The following is a 21323-nucleotide window of genomic DNA, read 5'->3' on the forward strand; positions in this document are numbered from 1 at the left end:
CCCAAATCATCGGTGAACAAAACTGCGGCAGCTACAACCACTGTACGACGAGTACGCGGTTATTACAGCTGACAATGATGATGATGATGATGGTGATGGTGGTAGTGGAGTTAAGAGCAAGAATTGAAGAGGAGTGTGCACCAGTGACGCTGGAACATGTTAAACTTGCTGTGTCTCACATCTCATACCGCCCCCAACTTGTTATAGAAGAGAAAAGCGGTTTATTTCAACATTTTTCGTCATGTTAGTTTGTTTGCCGTAAACTTCCGTAATGCAAGTATGTTCGCATAAAAAATAATAAATGTTTAAATTAATGTTAAAGTTTTAGCATGAGTATTATTTTTTGCGTTTTTTATGAGACACTCTGTATTGGTATTCCTTTTACCTTCGTGCGGCTGCATCTCATATCAGGGACTAAGTAACCTCCGTGAACGACTGTCCTGAGACTGACCAATTCCATTTTGGCATGTAGCGGCGTTATAGTAGGTTGTACAAGTAGTCAGTCGTCTCAGCGACACAAGTTTACTCAGGGCAACTAAAGAGATCATTCCCAAGGCTGGACTATGGATATTGAGGGTATGCTGCAAATAACCTGGAAACGACACTTCTCATAAGGCGACTGGACAATCTAAGAAGTCACCCACCTTATCTTTCCAAGTTTCATTCGCCTATATCGCTGTGCTGGCAAACGTCGGTACATCCGATAAAACCGAAGTCAATTTAATCACCCTGTCTGATGTAATTAGTGCAACAATTTCGCCTCCTTTATCATGCCGTAACAGATGGTATCGTTTCGGCATTGGGTTTATATGGCTCGGTGGTTAAGGCGCGAAATTACTGACTGGAAGGTCCGTGGTTCGAACCCGGCCTCTGCAAACCGACTACTCCTGCCTCGGTTTGGGTGACCTGGCAGTATCCCAGCCCTCGTGCTTCCTTCAGCTTGAATGGCTTCGAAAGAATATTGCAGCTGAACGAAGTTCGGAGATTTCACACACCTACGTCCGCACTGGTGATACTCGTCAGTCCGGTCACTTTCAGATTGCTGAATTTGAGATCTAAGGTTAAAACTCCCTGACTGGAGTGAATAGGGAGACACTGGACAGTTCATGTACTCTCCGTTTGAGTCGGGATGGAAGTAAATTACATCTGTCAGTCTCTTTCACAATACCTGTAGACCTTTCGCTCGTGTGGTTTATGATCGCAGATTTCACACAATCAGCTGATGTCTGACTTAGTGCATGCTGATTCATGGATCGAACATCGGGATGCCCCGACAGTTGCGTGGGGCCTTCCAGTTGGTAGGAAATCTTGCGTGGCTCCCTTGCGTCTGACGATGATGGTTAAATTCCAGCATGCGTTAGTATACAATTAAGAGAGACCGTCACATTTGCGAGCTAGCTTGATCTCAGTGGCTAAAGCGCGAATTCGCTGATCAAAAGGTTCGTGGTTCGAACCGGACCTCTGCCCTCGTCTTAGCCCCCGTACTTTCTTACGTTTGCATGGCCTCCACAAGCCGTAAGGGTGCTGCAGCTGAAGGAACTTTATCACTCATTATCACGATTTATCTTACGACACTCTGTATCCTTTAACCTACCAAACAAGTACTTTTTCAAAAACATCCATTTGCAAATTGAGATGGTGTTGACGGAAGACTTGTCTAACACTGATCATAATAGCTTACAGATTATTCGTCGACATTATAAATTTAATTGAAACATACTACGATGTGTCACACTGTCAGAGTCGAATTTGGACTGTTGATGACTTTTTGGTACACAAACAACGAAAGGGAAAATCGTTTCTACAAAGTGTCTTAGATCTTACCGAAATACACTCATTTGCAAACATATTTGGTTTTGCGAGAGGCTCACCTAGAACCCAGCTGAATCTCTCATTTATGGTGTTTCCAGGCAACTGAATGTGCTGCACCAGGCCATCTCATGTTTCAATTATTACGATATTCCAGATATCTTGATAAATGTGTAGACTTAATACACTACACATAAGGTCACTGACAATGCTTCGACAGCCTATGACCGTTTTCGCTCTTCTTGGGGCTCATCAGGTAGGCGCATTTGCCGAGTTTCCGTCAACCTTACGTTCTAGTTGAAACCAAATCGCACGAAGATAGCGGAATACACTCATTTGCAACCTATTTGGTTTTGACGGGATACTCACCTGGAACCCAGCTGAATCTCTCGTTTGTGATGTTTCCAGGCAACTTAGTGTGCTGCGACAGATCTTGTTCACGAACTTTACTGAAGCAAGTGGATCGACGAGTTTCATGCCACTTAAAGGAGGGCTGTTCGATAGGTTCCATAGTTGAGCCACTCGATGCACTCATGCACCGCTAGCGCAAAACCATGTTTTCATGATAAAACCGCTTTTCCAACTAGTGGAACTAAAGAAGGCTTCTACCGGAGACAGTTTTTTCTTGCCAGTTACCCACCACAGAACTTTGGTGATGGAAGCACCGATTAAAGTACCAGATCAGAGTGCCCCATGTGAGCCTTCCAAGCTTACCTGTCAGCGATGCCTGACTTGGCGAACAGAGGACGATGCACATTCCCCATGTCTACTGTGTGCGGGAATAAAGTGCAAAAAAATACACCGAAGTATGGATCTTTCCAGAAACAGGTTCTATATCTAGACAGGCCATAACAACAGTCCGTGTTAGCCATCGCCTGGTGCGCAATCTCTATGAAAAGAGCCCAGATAAATTCATCTTATCGTGGGAGGAAACAACCATTTTTTCAGTTTCATACTACTCATGAGTAGATTAGAGTTGATCCACAAATTACCGGGTGTGGGATAAGCACAGCACTAAAAGAGCATGATGGGATCCACTAAGTTTCGATCACACCCTCGCATGAATGTAACTGGAGTGCAGGGAACTAACGTGATCGTCAGTTTTCACCAACCCCACTGTGAGTGATAAAACCTCTTTTCTCTCTAGACTTAGCCCAACCAAAGTGCTCTTACAGGATGGCGTTCTGTATCTCACGCGAAAAAACAAAAGGAAAAACCAGCTGATCACCTCCGATATACCTATCAGAGCTTTTTTTCTATGGAATACACTACTCTCATGAGGGACTTCTTGCTGAATCATCTGGAAACTACTGTTCGCTCTTCGACATCAACAACCTCAAGATTATTACCTCTGCCAGGTAAGGTAGAGGTGCGACACTTGAGTTATTCAAGAGAAAAAAACTAATAAAACGGTTTTCGGTGGAAATGTGGCCGTTTGTCCATCAACAAAAACACTGGCTGACAACATAACTGACAGAGATTCATTTCTCCACAAATCCATCAGCAAACCTTTGAATAGTGTGTTCTTTCAAGTAAGAAAAGTAAGAAAAAGAAAGCGTTCAGCTGTTGCACCCTTCCGGCGCCTAGCTGCCATGCCACGTGAAGGGAGCACGAGTGCTGGGATACCGCCAGGTAACCCAAGCCTAGACAGGGGAAGTTGCGAAGCAGAGGTCGGATTCGAACCACGGACCTTCCGGTCAGTAAATTCGCGCTCTAACCACTTGGGCCGGGATATCTCGAATATCATGCCAAATAAAACATGAGGTGGTTTCTTTACAATATGTTCAGTTGATGTATATCTGAAACGTGGGATTCAACTGAGATCCAGGTGATTCTCCATTTATTATCATTCCTGGTTTTCTACGGACGTCTCTTGCTAGACTAGTGGACAGCTGTCATTGGGGAATACCCAGTACTTTTTGGATTTTAGTTACGGGAGTTCGTCCAATTTGAAGAACGAATGTACAGTGTGTTTTTGTGCTTGGTGTTTGTACAGTGATCGTGCGGGGTGAGATGGACTAAGTGGTTGGAGCCCGAATAGGGTTCGTATTTCGACCCCGACTTCTGCCTCTTGACTTACCCTGTTTAGACTTTGGCAACCTGACAGTATCTCAGCTCTCGTGCTTCCTCCGGGTGGCATGGCAGCTAGGCACCGGAAGGGTGCTACAGCCGAACAGACGTGTGAGAGCCTGACCAATCACGTTTTAATGTACAAAAGACGTTGATGAGGTTTACGGCTTCTAGGTGTGGTCTTTTTAATAACTCTTCTGGTCTCTGAATTACTCATGGATACAGATGAAAGGAAGAAGGCCCTAGCTGCGGAGTTATTAATTAGTAAGTGCCAAATGAACAGTTACAGAGTATTGGACAGGGGAGCAAAACTCTCATGCATTATGCTTACGAAACTGAATATCCATCTTCCCCGTGAACGCGTCTTCCTGAACTTTCCTGAATATTTATTGACTGTTACTCAATTGCAAGTAAATGCTACAGAGCGACTCCACAAATTCCTTAAAAGATCTCACTTTTCAAGAGACACAAAGCGGATTTACGAGAAAACATACTACTTGCATGCCCCCCATCAGTAGTACCACCGTTGCACAGGTAGTTTGTCCGCGGTTGAGGATTTACCCGGTTGAGTATTGAATCACAATCTACCTTTCAGCCCAATCAGTCGTAATCGGCTGTGATTAGTAGCTCAAGTGAGCACTTCTGACACAATATACGGCGAGTTTGGGTTCCAGAAATTGACCAATCCCAACCGACGATAAGAGCGTCTGTGAGCTCCCTACCCCATAATTTGTTGACCAGCTACATCAATGTGTCTATCACAGCACGTATGAATAAGATTTTGAATTCTTCCCAACAAAGAATGCTTTACATTCTCACGCATTAACGGATCCTTTTTTCTTTACACCCACTGCTCCAATCTAATGATCAATTATTTAATCGTTTTTCTGCTTAATTAGATGGTGTTAGCTGTTTGGACAGACCCAGACAACAGGGCAAGCAGTCCATCTTGTGTGGGTGCGAACGGGTGCAGTACCAATCCAATCGCACGCTTGAGTGACCTTGAACTAACCAGGTACATACGAGCGGCCTTGAGCACACCAAACATCCACATGCCCGTTGCGTTGAAACACCTCGTTTCAATCACGGACGAGGCGCGGTTGAATTTCTTCACAGATTCTCGTCAAACAGAGTCCGGATGGCTGAGGTCTGGGGAAGTGATTGGATTGTATGTGTGCCTATGCGTCCTTACAACAAGTAAGTCATCTCTAAGTAATATCTGTTGTCCTAGAATTTTCTCCATTTTGGGAATCTGTTTACCCTGAGTAATTACTCCAGTAGGCTGAAGCATTGAGACCCTAAGATCCAATTTATGAAAGTCGCCCGAATACTGACTGTTGTTTGGGCTCAAGATGAAGGTAGTAGTCTAGCCGTTTTCATCAACAGTGAGAAGTTTGGTAGCTGGGGTACATTTATTGATTTTTGACCAGGCGGCTGACGATCTATTTGCCGAGCCTTACAATTAGCTCGCGGAGCTTTCTCATCAAACGAGCATACTCCGTCAGTTCACTTTTGGATGGTACTTCCTCCTAACGTATATGGACTCACGAAGCTTTTGAAGAGTGTCCTTTATCTATTCTATCTCTTCCTCGTGCTCTCATTGGTCCGTTCTTGATTTGTGTTACGCTGTGGTCTGCCTTTTCTTGATTTGATCGTTTGTCCCAACACCTTACACTGGTGGTGATTTTATTTCCTTGTTCCGACTGGCCTGTTTCCTCCGTCCGTCAGTTAAAAAAGATGCCTCCATTTGGTCTTCTGATTTATCGGGTGGATGCGACTCAACTCAAATTATTTGTCCGTTTAAGCTAAGCTTTTCAGCTTCTTCCGTGACTTTCTCACCTGGTTTATCGTGCAGTTTTTAGCTCCATAGTACCTGTGCTCTCTTCTTCAGAGTGTTTGATAAACTGCACCAGTTTCAACGTTTGTGGATTGTTTCTTCTGTGGTGTATCACACTTTCAGAGATTTGCTCTCTTTCTCACTCACAATTCAGCCAATACGTGAGCGCCTTTTCAGTCGAGTTCACGCACAGAGATGAGTGAAAATAAGTGGTGTCTTTAAGTGGCAAGCTAGCAATCAACATTCTATCGAAGAGTACAGAACAATGTCGTATAAAAGGTCTAATGCAAAGCTAAAATGGACAAACAGGAAGAAAGTTTACCACCAGAACACATGAACACAAGTTTGTTGCTCATAGGTAGAATCTGCTTTCCTTTATCCCCGTGCACCAGGAAGGAGTTGAAGGTGACTCTACTGACTCAAACAACAGGGAAGTAAGAAGGCAAGTTTCGTGGTACACCACGAAAGAAGCAACAAAAATGCTGAACGTGACCCAGTTTATCGACCATTAGAAAGAACTGAGTGCCAGCACTTCAGAGCTGGAAAATGCATAACAAACCAGATGAGAAACTCACAAAAGTAGCAGGAAAGTCCAATTTAAACGTACAATTAAATTTGCCCAGAAAATGCTTCTACCCGACGAATCAGAGGACGAAGTTGAGAGCCTCTGTTTAGCCGGCGTATGCAAGGATATCGGCTATTAGAATGGAGAAAATGGGACGATGCAAGCTAGCAATGGGAATTGAGAACATCAGACCACAACGCAATGCAAACCGAGGACGGGCCAATCGAAACCATGAGAAGAGACTTCTAAGAGTGAAAACCGATCAACCAATCAGATTGACTTAAGGTAAATCACAAGGCAGCGCACAAATTACACCTGGACCAATGAACCTCCATGAGGAAGCTGTCTCAAAAGTAACCAAGTCAGGAGATACAAAATACATTTCGAAGGCTATGTAAATTCACACATGTCAGGAGGATGTACTCACCCAACCATGGACTGATGAAGTATGCTGGGTTTGCAAGTTACAGGTAACCAGACATTGCCATCTCACCGGCAATCCTGTAGAATTTATCTTGAAGCGTCCATTTGAAGTCGCTTCTAGTCAGTGTCCAAGTTTTCGGTCACTCACTTTGCTAGAGCGTCTGCAAGCACAGCTGCTTCCGAATATCCCGAGATTTTCTGAAACCTTGTTTTCTGATATTCGACAATGAGCCAGAACCATCTCATGAATCTGATCAACGAATTCCGGAACTGACAATGTCTGAGGTCGTGCTGCAGACCGTTAGCATGCCATTTCTAACATTTGAGCTCAAAGACATGGCCTAGCTAGTTTTTGCCAATCTATTCTGTCAACCGTTCGCGATACTTCATCCGCCTAAGTCTGAATGGGTCTGTTCGCTTTCCTTGTTCGTTTTGAGCGCTATTCGTAATGGTACCGCTCCCACGTGGATTCATTGGACCGGTTGCGACCTCACTTATGTTGCACCCCGTCTTTCTTGCGTTTGTTGAATCCACCAGAACATGTACTTTTAATCGTTCCATTTTGATCGTTTCGTCTTTACGTTTTGCCTGAGAGTTGCGAATCGAATTGCAGGAGATAGACGGCGGTACCGTGAGTTGGACTGGGAACAAATGAGTTTCCTGGTCAAAGACAGTTCAACAAGTCTACAGCCATGCACAAGACTTCGCACTGACAGTGGAAACCATCATTAATCGGTTACCACAAAGCGGTTGGAGAAAAAAACACCGAAGGAGTCCACTTGCATCAATTCAGTTTCCATACTTCTTGTGGATGTTGGATGATGGGAAGGTGAACTAGTTTGTTCACGGACAAAGTATTGAGAACAAGTTGAGTTAACTCAACAGTAGAGACTGGATTCAAAATTGGACGGACCTCAGTTGAATTCGTGGTTGCGTAAAATCTGGCTCATATTTCGGTTGATTTTGAGATACTACCTACAATCCCCTATTTATCGCTATCTTAATTTGCAAATGGATGTCTGGATGACCAGCTGCGCTGGTCACTGTCGTCTTCCTAGATGGGGATCGCGAGACAGGTTATATGAATGACTAGAGACATTGTCAAACATGGCCCAGTCGCGCCCTCATTGGCGCTCGTGCATCAAAGCTATTGCCTTCAATGCATGGCTCCTTTTCCAACCCCCCACTTGACAGCCCACTGACAATGCTGGATTTATACACCAGTTTATCATCTCCCGCCTGCAGTGTGCAACTATCTACCCCCCCAGTCATCGGTGGACGAAACTGCGGCAGCTACAACCACTGTACGACGAGTACGCGGTTATTACAGCTGACAATGATGATGATGATGTCTGGACCGTTCAAACTGCTGAGGCATTGCGTATTGAGTTATCTAATTCTAGCCTTCCTGGTTTAGCAACAGTAGTCCGTTGTGATTCTGAATCCTATCTTTTCTTAGAATTGAGTTTACGTGCGATCCAAAGAAAGTGGGTAAATTATGTTGCGGAAATCACTGTGAATGTAAACAGTAAAGCGATAATAAATAAATAAATAAATAAATAAATAAATAAATAAATCAGCCAATCGGTCAACCGATTAATTAGCCAATCAGAAACCAATCAGTGGATCAGTTGATTATCCAATCATTTACCCGCAAATCCAACCAATGATTCGTAATCATCAGCCAATCAATCAATCGATCAATCAGTCAATCAATCAGTCGGTCGGTCGATCGATCGGCTGATCATTCACTCATTTGCTTGTAAATTTAAGCAATAATTGACTAGTTCATAAATCCATCGATTGGTTCCAGTCACGCCTTCAACAACTCATCCAGTTATTCACTAACTTACTGCTTTCCAAATGAATAGGAATTCATTCTTCCATTAATTTGTTCAGTCATCATGCGTTTACCGGAAGCCTTTGTTGCGAAATGCGATTCATTCTAATTATTTTTCTCAGTTCCACCGATAGACTTTCCCTCAAGTCTAAAAGTTCTCGTGGTATCAGAAGTTTTTGAACACTGTGAGTGCATAGCCACAGAACGGTAGTAACTCGTTTCGTTACGTGGCGACGGGGTGCAAGAAACCACGTCGTTGGTTCGCTGGATTGCTGACTTAGAAATCACGACGAAAATCGTGATCCCAAGTGAAAACATATCGACTTTGGGGTCCCCCAGTTGTGTTTCGCAGAGAAAGTAGGGCTTCGCTACATCCAGTCGTGTTACTATGAGATGTGAACTACACTCGATTGCAAATGGACTTGGTGTTATCAGGTGATTCAAAGGAGTCCCAATGGGAACCCGGCTTATACCATCGTTCGATTATATGTGCTGCACAGAGACCTTCTCCTGCCGGCGCCATGTTCGAGATATCACTGCATATTTTCTCCACGGAACATACTACTCATAAGTTTGCTGTCGACGAGATTCCAGCAAACCTATGTTCTGTTAGGGAAACTCCAACAGGTGTTATAGCGTCCCACGTTGTGCAGTGGTAGAAAAAATTTAAAAAATCGCTGCCGCTGAAACGTTTTGCATACTGCGCGAACAATTCTACGCAGGAGGCTAGTCAACAGGAAGATTAACGGTTGATTCCAACTTTGCGCGGGTTTGCGTTCGGAGAGGACAGTCTTCGATGGGCTGCCGAACAAAAGTTCATCAATAAGTGGAATCCATTTGAGTGTACAGACAACCTTCATTTCTCGCTTACTGGTCTTTATGTAAACAAGTTGGTACGCGTATAGATCGATGTACTTCAGTGGTTTCCCTGCCGATGGGGAGAATGATGATGATGATGACGATGATGATGATGATGATGATGATGATGATGATGATGATGATGGCGATGATGATGATGATGATGATGATGATGATGATGATGATGATGATGATGATGATGATGATGATGATGATGATGATTACGATTTACTCAAACGAGTGGACCAACCAGCGACCGTCGATGATAATGTTGAAAGAGATGATATTCCTGTGTATTTGTTCTTGTGTAACTTAGCTCTTCGTGATTCACCACGTTTACGTCATAGAACTCGCCTATTGCCCGAATACGTCATTCGGTCACGGTGAAGAAACGTGGGGTAAACAGCTGGATTAATTACCAGTAGACAGAACGCTCTGACCCAGTCAACGATTTCCGAGGTCGAAGCACATATTACACGCGATGTTATCTATAGATTGACAGCCATCCTGGGGTTTCTAAGCAGAATCTTTGAATGTTTACAAATTCCTTCCACTATGGTATACCAAAAGACACGGAAGCTTCAGACAGATTTTTATGGAGACAGAGGAAAGTTATTACAACCGTATCTATAGAACAGGGGCGGAATGTTCCACAAGGTCGTGCTAGAATCTCCATGAGGGGGGCGAGAAACGTCGAGCTGAATATTCTCGATCCAGATTGGCTGGTATACTGACCAATCAGGGTATGCTTTCGTTCGGTCAATAGCCTGCACGTGAGACATCCGTCAAAATGATGTGATGATCGATTATTAGGGACGGCTGGCCTCCGAACACATACGCACACACATTCATGCAAAAATTACAAACAGGTCAGCCTGTTGGCGGTTTCTGTAAGATGATTCATCCCTTAGGAGAAAAATAGTTGGAGCAACTCAGCACAACAGTTAACAGACAGCAGACAACGGACTGACTAATACTCACGTGATGTTGTCACAGCAGGACTAATTTCCGTGATCACTTCGCCTCTCTCGAATCGATGGCTCGTATTCCCAGAACGAGTGTTTCAACGGATATTTATCCGGGGTATCCAGCTCCGATGCAACCTGCTTAGGACGAGAGTTAGAAGCGCTCGGCATGGTCATGGTGGCCAGACGATCTTATGTCGTGGAAACTGTGGCCAACCGGAGAGTTTGGTGCATATTTTGCAATCCTGCTGGATTACGCATGATGCCAGGTGTGCTCGTCATAATCGGGTTGCAAGGGAACTTGCAAAACGTCTCCGTCGACTGGGGTACACCGTCTTCGAGGAGTTGAGAACCCCTACTTCTACGTCGTTCATCAAACCTGACCTAATCGCTGTTCGAGATCGCCGTGCAACCGTAATAGACGTTAGCATAGTCTCGGATGGGCGTGGAGAGATAGTGTGGAATGAGAAGAAGCAGAAGTATGGTGCTGATGAACATTCCCTCGCCATAATCTCAGCCCTACATGCCATCGGTTGTGATATCGACTTTTTGGTTCACCAACCGGTGATCATCTCCTATCGAGGGATCTGCTTTCCTCAATCCGCTAAGGCTGTTATTGGACTGGGACTTCCTAAGGTCGCAGTCAGTGACTTGTGTTTGCTTGCCATTGTGGGCTCCCTGCGTACTTATGACACTTTTATGCGTGGCACATGGCGTTGAAGGTACATTTTTGCCATTTAATCTCACACCAGACCCAGTATGACGGTCACTTTGTGCCTGATGTGCGAGTCTTGACTGTGCTAGCGCATACTGCGCCTTGAAGAGCATTCACCATTGTTTGTCCTTTCTTTGGTTGTTAGTCTTTAGACGCCTGTTCCCATACCAAAATCTTTACATACTTTGGGATTCACCTCATCAGACTGGCACTGTCCTTGGCATGATTTCGAATGAGACGTTTCTCTCTTTTCTCCCATATTCTCCTTTTACTCTTTCGCATTCATCGCTTGCACTCACTTTTTATGTTTGTGACCATGCTCTTCAAAAATAAATGATAATATGAGCACGATAAATGTGTACTCTGGACGAAAGGCTATTATGTACTTGTGGTTCCTGATAACTTGGCTTTCATAAGGAGAGACGTAGATAACTCGTCGAGACATCGTGAAGCGGTTAGCTCCGTTTTCTTGCACTTCCTGGGACTAAATATATTAGCTGCACAATTTGGACGTCGTGTTTTGGTTGAATCAGGCCTCCCAGGGCCATCGAGGAATGGGTGGTGGATGAAGAAGCTTCTACACACTCCTCAAGCTATTACTGTCATCTGATGTCTTCAGTATCATTCCAGAACCAAGTACCTCGTTACCAGAAGGAATGGCCCCGTTTGGACCTGATCTCTCTTAGGTGGAACCACGTTCATCGACCATACATGTATTTTTCTGTTTACATTAGTACAATGGCTTTGTAGACTGGTGATTTTAGACTTACAAAAGGACCCTGCTGTCCTCAGAAGATTTGACGATCGATTTTAGAGGATCTTTGTTTGGCCAATGCTTATGCAAACGCGTTCCAGTGTCGCACGTGACTTCGTCTTATAACCTTTCAATGTATCTAAACGATTCCGACCGCGTTCAAAGCACTTAGCATGTTTCTCATAGTGGGCTTGCCATAACACATCTTTTGGAAGTCTTGACAGGTGGGTCAGTCAGTGGATGCAACCAGGATAGTTAGTGGGTCGAAGAAACGTTCGCCCCTTTAGAACTAATAATGCACGTCCGAGGTACCCTGGTGGATAGATGTAACATGTTCGCCTCGCATATCAGGTATCTGAGATTAATACCCAGACAGGGCCGAAGATCATTATCATCATCATCATCGCCAGCATAACATCAGTGTTCAACACCGATGCTTCACTGCCGTACAACCATGATTTATTTGAAAGCCTTATTGTAAAGAAAAGAGTAAAGGTGGACGGGGAAGGGACTTAGTGCTAGCTTAACACAATCATTCCGAGGTGCCTACACCTCCAGACATTCACTCAGGCAATCTGGATAGAAACTGACAACAAGAACGCCACTGACATCGGTTGGCAGCCATATCTTGTAGTATCTCCAACCAGGCACAGTGAGGATCACGCGGTCCCCATCCTGGAAGGCGAGTAGCACCGACAGCACCCAAAGATATGCACTGCTGATGAGCTCTAATAAGAGCGAAACTCGGGTCCAGTGCTTCCCCTCTTTGATATGGATGACTGTTTAGACGATACTGATGGGAACGTGAATTTCACAGATCCCAAGATTCCGGATAGAATCCAAGCAAAGTTCATAGAAACCTCCTAAAACCACCGGGAATAAGCTATTCCCATCACAACAAACGATTTCGCGTCCAGTAGGAATTTAACTCAGCATTTGCATCTGCTTCGAACTGTCCTTCAGAATAAACTACCGTCTTTGGTTCCACAGCTTTGACGAAAAGGTCAACAACTAGAAGTACTTCCCGTGTTAAAAAAAACAGAAAAAGGTACTTTTCCCCTCGTGAGAGGCCAAGTAGAACTGATGCTCTTTGACATATGGCCCGTGTTTGGAGCGATATGAACTTGCGATGTATAGAGTAACGTCAATCAATTGATCTGGCTGCTTTTTGTCAGTCCTTTGAAACCCAATTGAGGCTACTTCTGACGGTTTGTTCACGTGACCTCTTCGAAAAGTGCCAAACAACATGGTGCCATGCCGCTGAACGTGGTATTTTGAGGCTTTCAGCCGCTTCGTGAACAAATCTAACTGTATTACGTACTGTCACCAAATCTGTACTTAGTACGGGAGACTTGGTACATGAGTGTTGATCTGTTTCTGGATTCTAGGGTGGTCTCCCATGAATTACCGAGTTTCACAACGAGATGCTACAAAGATGTGTAAATGTTGGAAAGACCAGTGTGGGACAGTTGTGAAGATCATGGTAACAATTTAGGTGAAGCTACAATAACCCTTCTGATATTTCTGCAAGCAGATCGTGTACCATACATATATGTGTATATATAATGGATGTTGGGCCGTGTGTACTGCAAACGTTCAGTTGGAAAGGACCTTTAATAAACGAGAGCTTTAGCTGCATTCAGATCAGTATCCTGTCAGAACCAACTTCCTCTGAAAATGCCGAAATCTGTCCAATTTAGATATCGCGATACATGTATATCTTTGTAATGTACTACTCATAAGGTTTCTGAAAGTCCGTCGACAGCCCATGACCGGTTTCGCCCTTCCAGTTCGGGCTCATCAGGTAGGCGCAGTCCCCGGGTTTCCGTCAACCTACTACTTGAAACCAAATTGCATGAAATTGGCGAATATACAAACCAATTTGGAACATCACATTTAGAGCATCACAAACGAGAGACTCAGCTGGGTTCCAGGTAGGTCTCTCGAAAAACCAAATTAGTTTGCAAATGAGTGTATATTCGCTTTCCAATTTGGGTTCAAGTAGACAGTAAAGAAACTCGGGGACCGCGCCTACCTGATGAGCTCCAAGAGGGATGAAAATAGTGTTGAGCTGCCGAAGGGTTTTCAGCAATCTTATGAGTAGTGAATTACGTCCAAATTACTTAATTAGTTTCACAGCTTCGAAGGTCAACGTCGCTTAGTATGGTAGTCTACAATGAAGTGTCTCGCTTTTCTCCGTGTTTGAAGTCACACTAGGCCATTCTGAACCAAATGGGGCAACGATGCGAACAAGTTGGGGTTTCGGGCAGAACGGAGTGAGACACGATTGAACAAATGAGTTCCTGAGAGAGGGTAGACCTTTCCAGCACGGCACTAGAAGAGTGGGGCGTCGAACCGAGTCCAGGGATATCATGGAATGAACTGGAATGTTCTGTTTGTCCCTATCTTGTGTCGCACTGCTTCGTAGTGTGCATAGAAGCGTACAGATGAAATCATTCTGTTAGCACGGATTATCGTTAGCTTGCTCCCTGCAGTCACATCTATTCGAGCTCGCGTGACCGATATTCAGTCACTTTCTATGTAGTCTCGTGACGTTGAACCAATCACATCCTTTATGGATCGGTCGACTCCGGATCAATCGTACTCATTAGTTTTGCCGCTTGATACTCACCGGCCCACAAACCCATCCGCTGCTACGTCTTGGTTACTGGAAGCCTACGGTACTGCTACGAAACTTCCATTTTTCAGCAGATTTATTACAGGTGTGAAAAATGTGAGTGAAGGCTGTGTAGCAGGTGTGAGCGTCGTTCAATGGCCCGTTTAACATTTCAGAAGATCCTATTTGATATGCGATTTTTTCTTTCATCTATCTTCCAAATGAAATTTCCCCAATGCCGTTTTTGCGACTTCAGTTGTCATCCTCTTGGTCATCTTCCTGGTTCTACAACGCGACCCATGGAAGCGGCACGCACTGAAACGTGTTCACACCACTGGAATATGGTGTCCACCAGGTCCATTCCCGTTCAAAGATATTCAGGCAATCAACTCTTCCTATGCAACACAGTCCACCCGACCCGATAAAGTACTCTTAAAACAACAGGACCAGTCCTTGCTGTCCGCCATCGACCCCTCAGATCCAAGAACCAGTACAACAACTACAGAATACCGGTACCAGAATTGTCAACACCCGCTGACAAGTTTGACCAACCCATCGGCTGAAACTTTGGGAAAGAATGATTTCGATGACAAAAGTCTTATTGACAACTTTTCACTTGGATCGGATCCGACTATTGTGAGTATTTGTTGGGCTAAATTCGCCAGTGTTTTAGCCGCTTTGTTCTACGGCATTCTGATTCAACATAAAATCTCTACTACTAATGAGTAGTCACACGCTGCAGGTGTTTGCGAATTTTGCAGGATTTAAGCCGAAATCACTCCCGTTTAAATATTCATTCTCTAATAGCTTATTTGACAATTTTAGGCTCACGACCATGGGAGATGGTACCGGGAATGCAGTGCTAGTGCTGGACATACAAGGAGGTGCGGTGCCACCTCTGACCTGAATACACCCCCAACAAAGCACGCCCGCCGCAACGATGAGAGTTTTCGGTCGCAGCAAGTTTGCTTCTGGATAAGAAGCAGTTAATCGTTTAAATCACACACTTTCAAATACTATTTACGAACGGAACTCTATTTCAATGGGTAGTAATGAGGGAGATTGTCAGAGGTTTTCGAAGAAACTATGGGGACATATCATCGTTTGTTCTATAGCGAATGGGTAGATATGAAGAAATTGACCTCGATAGCATGTTGAAAAATGGAACCGTGTTATAAATTTTCGTGAAAATATTGAAGGAGAACGAACATTTGTTGGTGAAAAACTAGAAGAAATTATCCCGCCCGAATAGCATCCTGCAACAAAGCCTACCCCTTTATGAAGAACACCTGGGCTCTTTTCCGCGGTTGGTTCCTGATTGGACGGCCGTACAAACGTGTCAGAGGCCAAGTCGAGACAAAAAGACAGCTCCAGTGTCGGGATAAACCGTGAATTCGGCCTCGTTTTCTCATGGTCTGCGTCTCATGGTGTCTCACGCCTTCGGTTTTACGTGTGATCAGCCCCATGATGCTTCAGCTTACTAGACATCTCAAAGCGCTGACAGATTTATGAAATTGCGGACATATTTGGAAGGTAACGGTCATCATACTGCGGTTTGCAGGTCAGTTACGCAACGCGTTCATTTAAAGTGACATGAGTTCTTGAGCATAAGTTCAGTCATTGAAACGCTTTGTTCGTCGGCCTGTCCTCAACCAAGTGCTTACCTTAATGGAACATAAGCTCGTGAGTTTTTCAACTTGACGGGGTCCCGAACTCCCTAAAAGTCTTTTACAGGAGTTCAAGCTTCGTGCAAAGGCGGTTTCCAACTTACTTGTGGGATTGTCCTGCCGACTATTTTGAAAAACTTTACTAAACGGTATAACTGGTAATTGCAGCCTTCCATCCTAGCTCAGGTGGAGCGCATCTAAGCCTAAATGTATAAACAAACCCTCCTTGCGGAGAAAGTCACCGGTTGTTCTCAACAGTTCACCGGCTGCATCTCCAGTCACTTTACAATTTCATGTCAGGTTAATGCCTCAAACGGAGTCTAATTACTATTTAAGGTAGGTGCGATGTCGGATGTTTACACGACTGACTCGCACGGCGAGGATAAAATGAGTCTCCAAACTACTCCGATCCGTGTTGTTCACCCGAGGTTGAAGTTAATTGGACCAGGATAACAATGGTTCAGTCCGGGAACACTTGGTGACTGAGACATTCTGAACAGAACAGAACAGAACAGAACAGAACAGAACAGAACAGAACAGAACAGAACAGAACAGAACAGAACAGAACAGAACAGAACAGAACAGAACAGAACAGAACAGAACAGAACAGAACAGAACAGAACAGAACAGAATAAATGGAACTGAGGAGAACTTCCCGGTATCGAACCGATACCATGCGTCTATGAGTTTCTTATGTGTAGTATCTTAGGTCAAGTCATGGGGTACCCTTTATTAGGAAAATATGACTTAATAATACTATAACGGGGAGATGTAGTTGGGTACTTCTTCAAAACCAGGCTTACGCTCTTCCAGGTTTATCAATCAGGCTCAATATCCGAATTTCCATCAACCTTATGTTCTACTTGGATTCAGCTTGTACGGATTTTGTGAAGCATACTCACTTGCACATCGCTCTCAGTTAAAGCTGTAACTCTCGTTTATGATATTCGTTATCCGAATTTCCTAGACACAGACCGCCTCTTGTTCCAGCTCGTATGATATTCCAAGCGTCGCAGGATATTTTGTTGACACAAACACACTACTTACAAACGAGAGATGAGTAGAAGGGAGAGGGTGAGTCAGAAGGGCCTCTCATTATCACCACTATGGTTTGGAAATGAGGAAATTTCGCCAACTTTATACAACTGTATGTCCTACCAGAATGTAAATTTAGAGTGGCACTTATCTGGTGAGCCTCGGAGTGGACAAAACCGGTAGCGTCTTTAGCAAATTCATAAGCAGTGTGTTGTGTCATGGGATTTGCGGAAATATTCAGATGTTTGGTTGTACAATCAATGTGAGTCGATTCCGACTGTGCCACCAGGGGCCAAAAATCTCATTTTACCATAAATGCTACATCAGCACACTACCGCAGCCTCTTGAAGCGATCTTGATTTGTACCGGAGAACTCGCAAGAGTAACTTGCGAACTGAGGCGGAAACCAAAAACAATGTGTTCCACAAGGTCCAGAACGAGCTGGGACCTTACAGATGGCGCCAATTTTTGAAGGTCACCTTAGGTCAGCAGCTAATCAGCAAACCGTCTACTGTACAGCTCAGTCGTGACAAGTTCGTCCATCCAGATTAGGTGATCTAGTTACCGTTAACGTAACTTACTGGAATAGCGATGACATGTTCATTTCGTACGTCAGATGCCCCGGGATTCGAATCCCGGCACGCTGTTGATGAACTATAGTAGGAGTGAAGCTTGAATCTACTGTCTCGCACACATTGATGTGGGTCAACTGAAGTCAGAACAGCTTGTCGGAACTTTTGGAGAAGTGCATAACCAAGAATCGAGAAGCAGAAAGCAAAATATCATTGAATATACCTCATCAGATTCTTGATTTTTCAAAAAAACACCAATGTACTGCATTCAGGGCATGATACGATAAGCTGGTGGTACTATGACTTCAGCCAGGCAAAAGGGAATCGCAGATTGGTATTTCTTTGGATGTAACGCACACACAAGTTTGTTTTTAGACTTTTCCAGCTAAACCATACTGCCAAGTGTGAACACTCACCGGCTGACATCGGCACAGTTCACGAACGTTTCTCTTCGTGCATTTCCTTCCGTTTCGACCTAATAATCCAGCGTTTCGGTTCAGCTGCAATCCGTTCGGCAGTGCGCCCAAAAGGACTAAAAACAACAAAGTTATCTTCAACTTGGGACCTCAACGCGCTTCTGTAATGGCCCCCGTAACATACGTGTTATTCACATGAAAGGAAAAATATTCGTCTCCTTGTCCTTTGATTCCTAGAGTTCGTGAACGAAACTCCGCGCCCGGTGGTTCCAATCCAGCAGCTTCACATACTTTTTTAGTAAAAACCAAAATGTAAGAATTTATTTGTGTCACTAATAGCTGTCAAAACTGATTCTCTTGTCTTTTTTCCTCGCCAGGATCCATTCCATCTAGATATAAACGCTGAGGGTGGAAAGGATGGACTTTTGGATGGAACATTCAAAAACTACCAACATGCGGAAGTTTCCCCGCCCAGTTTCGGCGTACCTCAGGCACCTTTGAAATGTCCCACTCATGGGGGTTGTAGCAACAGGACCGCTTTGAGCTCAGTTGACCCGACAGTTGACGACGCTTCGGAAAAGCGAAATTTGCAACGTAGATTGCGTCACGTGCTTCAGCGACAGGATGGCCTCCATCCTTTATCCCCGAACTCCATTACGCTGTCTAGCAACGTTTTTCAGTCGGAGACCCACCCATCTCATCCCGTTGGCGGAGCTGAATTCGCTTCTCGAAACTCTCAATCCATGGAATATATTTCACCCAGTCCGGGCTCAGATAACCATACATTGGTTGACCGAGGTACAGGCGAAACGCTTCTACATTTGGCTGGTCGGTATAACGGCGGACAGGATATTGTCTTTTCTCTGCCACATCTCATGTGCAGCGATGATTTTGGAGAGAGATGTGCTTGCGTCATGTGGCTCGATCACCACGGTAGAACTGCTTTGACGAACGCAGCTGCAGCCAATGCGCTGGAGACGACAGCTGCTCTGTACCAATTAGAACGCGAGGCTCTAAGTCAAAATCGCGCGCTCTTGATTGGTCAATCGACTGACAAATCACACTTGAGTGCAAAAGCACGCAGGCGTAATAAGCAGTCGGAATTGCGCAAGTCTACACCACTCATCGCTGCCGTTCAGGCTGGCAATGAAGAACTTGTTCGACACTTGGTTGACGAGGGATATCCAATTGTCGGTGTAGATGACTTTGGCAGAAACGTGGTCCATTGGGCATCGGTGACCAATGCGATTGAAATACTCCAGCGTCTAGCTCAGTGCAAGGGTTTTCACCGGTTAGTTAATGCTCGAGACGATTACGACCGCACACCTTTGATGTTGGCTACACGTGAAGGGTGTGAACAAGCTGTACAGTTCCTTCTCGATCACAAGGCAAACGTACTCACAATGGATTGCACTGATAGTGACGCACTGGCCATTGCGAAATCCAAAGGATTCGACGATATCGAAAGACTTCTTCTGCAGCGGCATGCCGAAGGTAATGAAGAAGCCCTGAGACTTACTGACAACCCTCATCTACCGTTTCCGAATGTAACTACTCCACCAGAACCCACAGAGTTGAGTGAATTCTCTGAACTAGGTACGCACAGTACAGGTGAACTGGAACAGCAAAGTGCCATTTTCCACCCGGATCAATACAGCAAAGCTCCTTTAGAAACTACTTACCGTCTTGAAAGACCGCGTCCAGAAGATTCCAAAAGCCCACACCTGACGAACTACTTAAAGTTCGCCGTCCCAAAAACTACCTCTGAGTTTGTGTGTAAACCACCTGGTCGAGAAGTAACAAAGATTTCACCCAAATGAGATAAAAAAAAAACCGGGCGATTGTTCGCGGTACAAGCATTCCAATTTTTGCATGGTTAAAGGTGGGAGAAATGTGCCCGCATCGCATTTAACCAGCTACCCTCCCCTCATATCTATCCCTAATAACATCAAACTCGCTTTCCTTTCAGGCTGGCCATCCACACAACTCCCATCGCCGAGCTGGTGTAAATTACGTGCACATATATTTGAATCGAGGTAGATGTGTGGCAGTGATCCGGGACCACTTATTCTTGTTCGATAGGCCACCAAAATATTGGTTTTCATATCGATTACGATAAGTATTATGTTCTCTACTTGTGTCGCGATGAATACAAAGTATGATTTTCTTGTTTTTTTCTTGCAATTCGTCAGGACAAGAGGTAAAATAGATGTACCTTTAGAGATTTTTAGTTGACGAAAATAGGACTGTGGAATTGTGCGGAATTCACGGTCCTTTTAGCGCACTGCTCAGTCTATCTTTCTGACTAAAAATCCTCTGATGGCAGAGATCACACCAGCGTTGGATGGACTGGAACGTAGTTAAAAACGGACCCCCCGCGTCTGCATACCTTTGTAAAAAGTGCTCGGTTGCAACTGCGATCGACAGGTTGTTGGGGGCGCTTGTGGTTCGAAAGACGGTACACCATCCGTGCCATGGGCATAGGTGGCGGTCTGTCTAGCATCCCACCGAAAGCTATCGGCCTTTCGGCTGACTGGCTCGACTTCGTCAAGCTTAGTTGTTTATCTGCACTCATGGTTAACTCAGCATGCTGTTCGATCCAGTTCAGCTGATCTGTCTGACTCACACTCCCATGATGAGCAGAAATATAGCTGACTCAGCCACACTGTTCCAATGTCACACCGACGTGACATGAGAATTGCATTCTATCTGTCACGCCCACATGGCCAAAGAGAGAGCAGAATAGACGGTGCGTTCGTGCACCCAGTGAGGAAAAATAATGTGTGAATTGGATGAATGGAAGGCTACTTTATCGACTCGAATGTTCTAGAGGCGCGCAAAGTAACACATCCGAGGTTCGGATTTGCACCTTAGGGCCAACGCTACGAGCATGTCTCTTCGGTGATTGGCTAGGGCTTAGTATTTATCCTTAGTTATGTTCATTGCTTGATAGGCCAACTGATTGATCTGTGATATTAGCGTAAACTGGCGACGGGGGTACAGTCGATTTTTTCACGCTAGAAGAAATCTACTAGTTAAAATTTATTCGCCTGTTTCGAAATGTAAGATCTAGAGTTTAACGATGCTTAGCAGCCCCGCGCAGGATTCTTGATAGCTAGAACGCGATGGCTTAATTCCAAGACCCCTGAGCTGTACTTTCCTTTAGCTTCAGAGAAGAAC

At 44.7% G+C, this 21323-nt stretch overlaps 1 protein-coding gene across 1 annotated transcript in view; it reads left to right on the forward strand.

Moving 5' to 3' along the window:
• T265_14301 (hypothetical protein) overlaps positions 1 to 19963 on the forward strand; it is a gene marked incomplete at both ends in the record, with an annotated part of 39993 nt that extends 20030 nt beyond the window's left edge. The window contains 6 exons of the mRNA XM_009173028.1: positions 4779 to 5076; positions 8035 to 8191; positions 9465 to 9779; positions 10637 to 11049; positions 14710 to 15089; positions 18521 to 19963. Of these exons, the coding sequence (XP_009171292.1) occupies positions 4779 to 5076; positions 8035 to 8191; positions 9465 to 9779; positions 10637 to 11049; positions 14710 to 15089; positions 18521 to 19963 (3006 nt within the window). The remainder of the gene's footprint in view (positions 1 to 4778; positions 5077 to 8034; positions 8192 to 9464; positions 9780 to 10636; positions 11050 to 14709; positions 15090 to 18520) is intronic.
• Between the last annotated feature and the right edge of the window lie 1360 nt (positions 19964 to 21323).

The sequence above is a fragment of the Opisthorchis viverrini genome (genome assembly GCF_000715545.1).
Source record: "Opisthorchis viverrini unplaced genomic scaffold opera_v5_171, whole genome shotgun sequence".
Taxonomy (NCBI): domain Eukaryota; kingdom Metazoa; phylum Platyhelminthes; class Trematoda; order Opisthorchiida; family Opisthorchiidae; genus Opisthorchis; species Opisthorchis viverrini.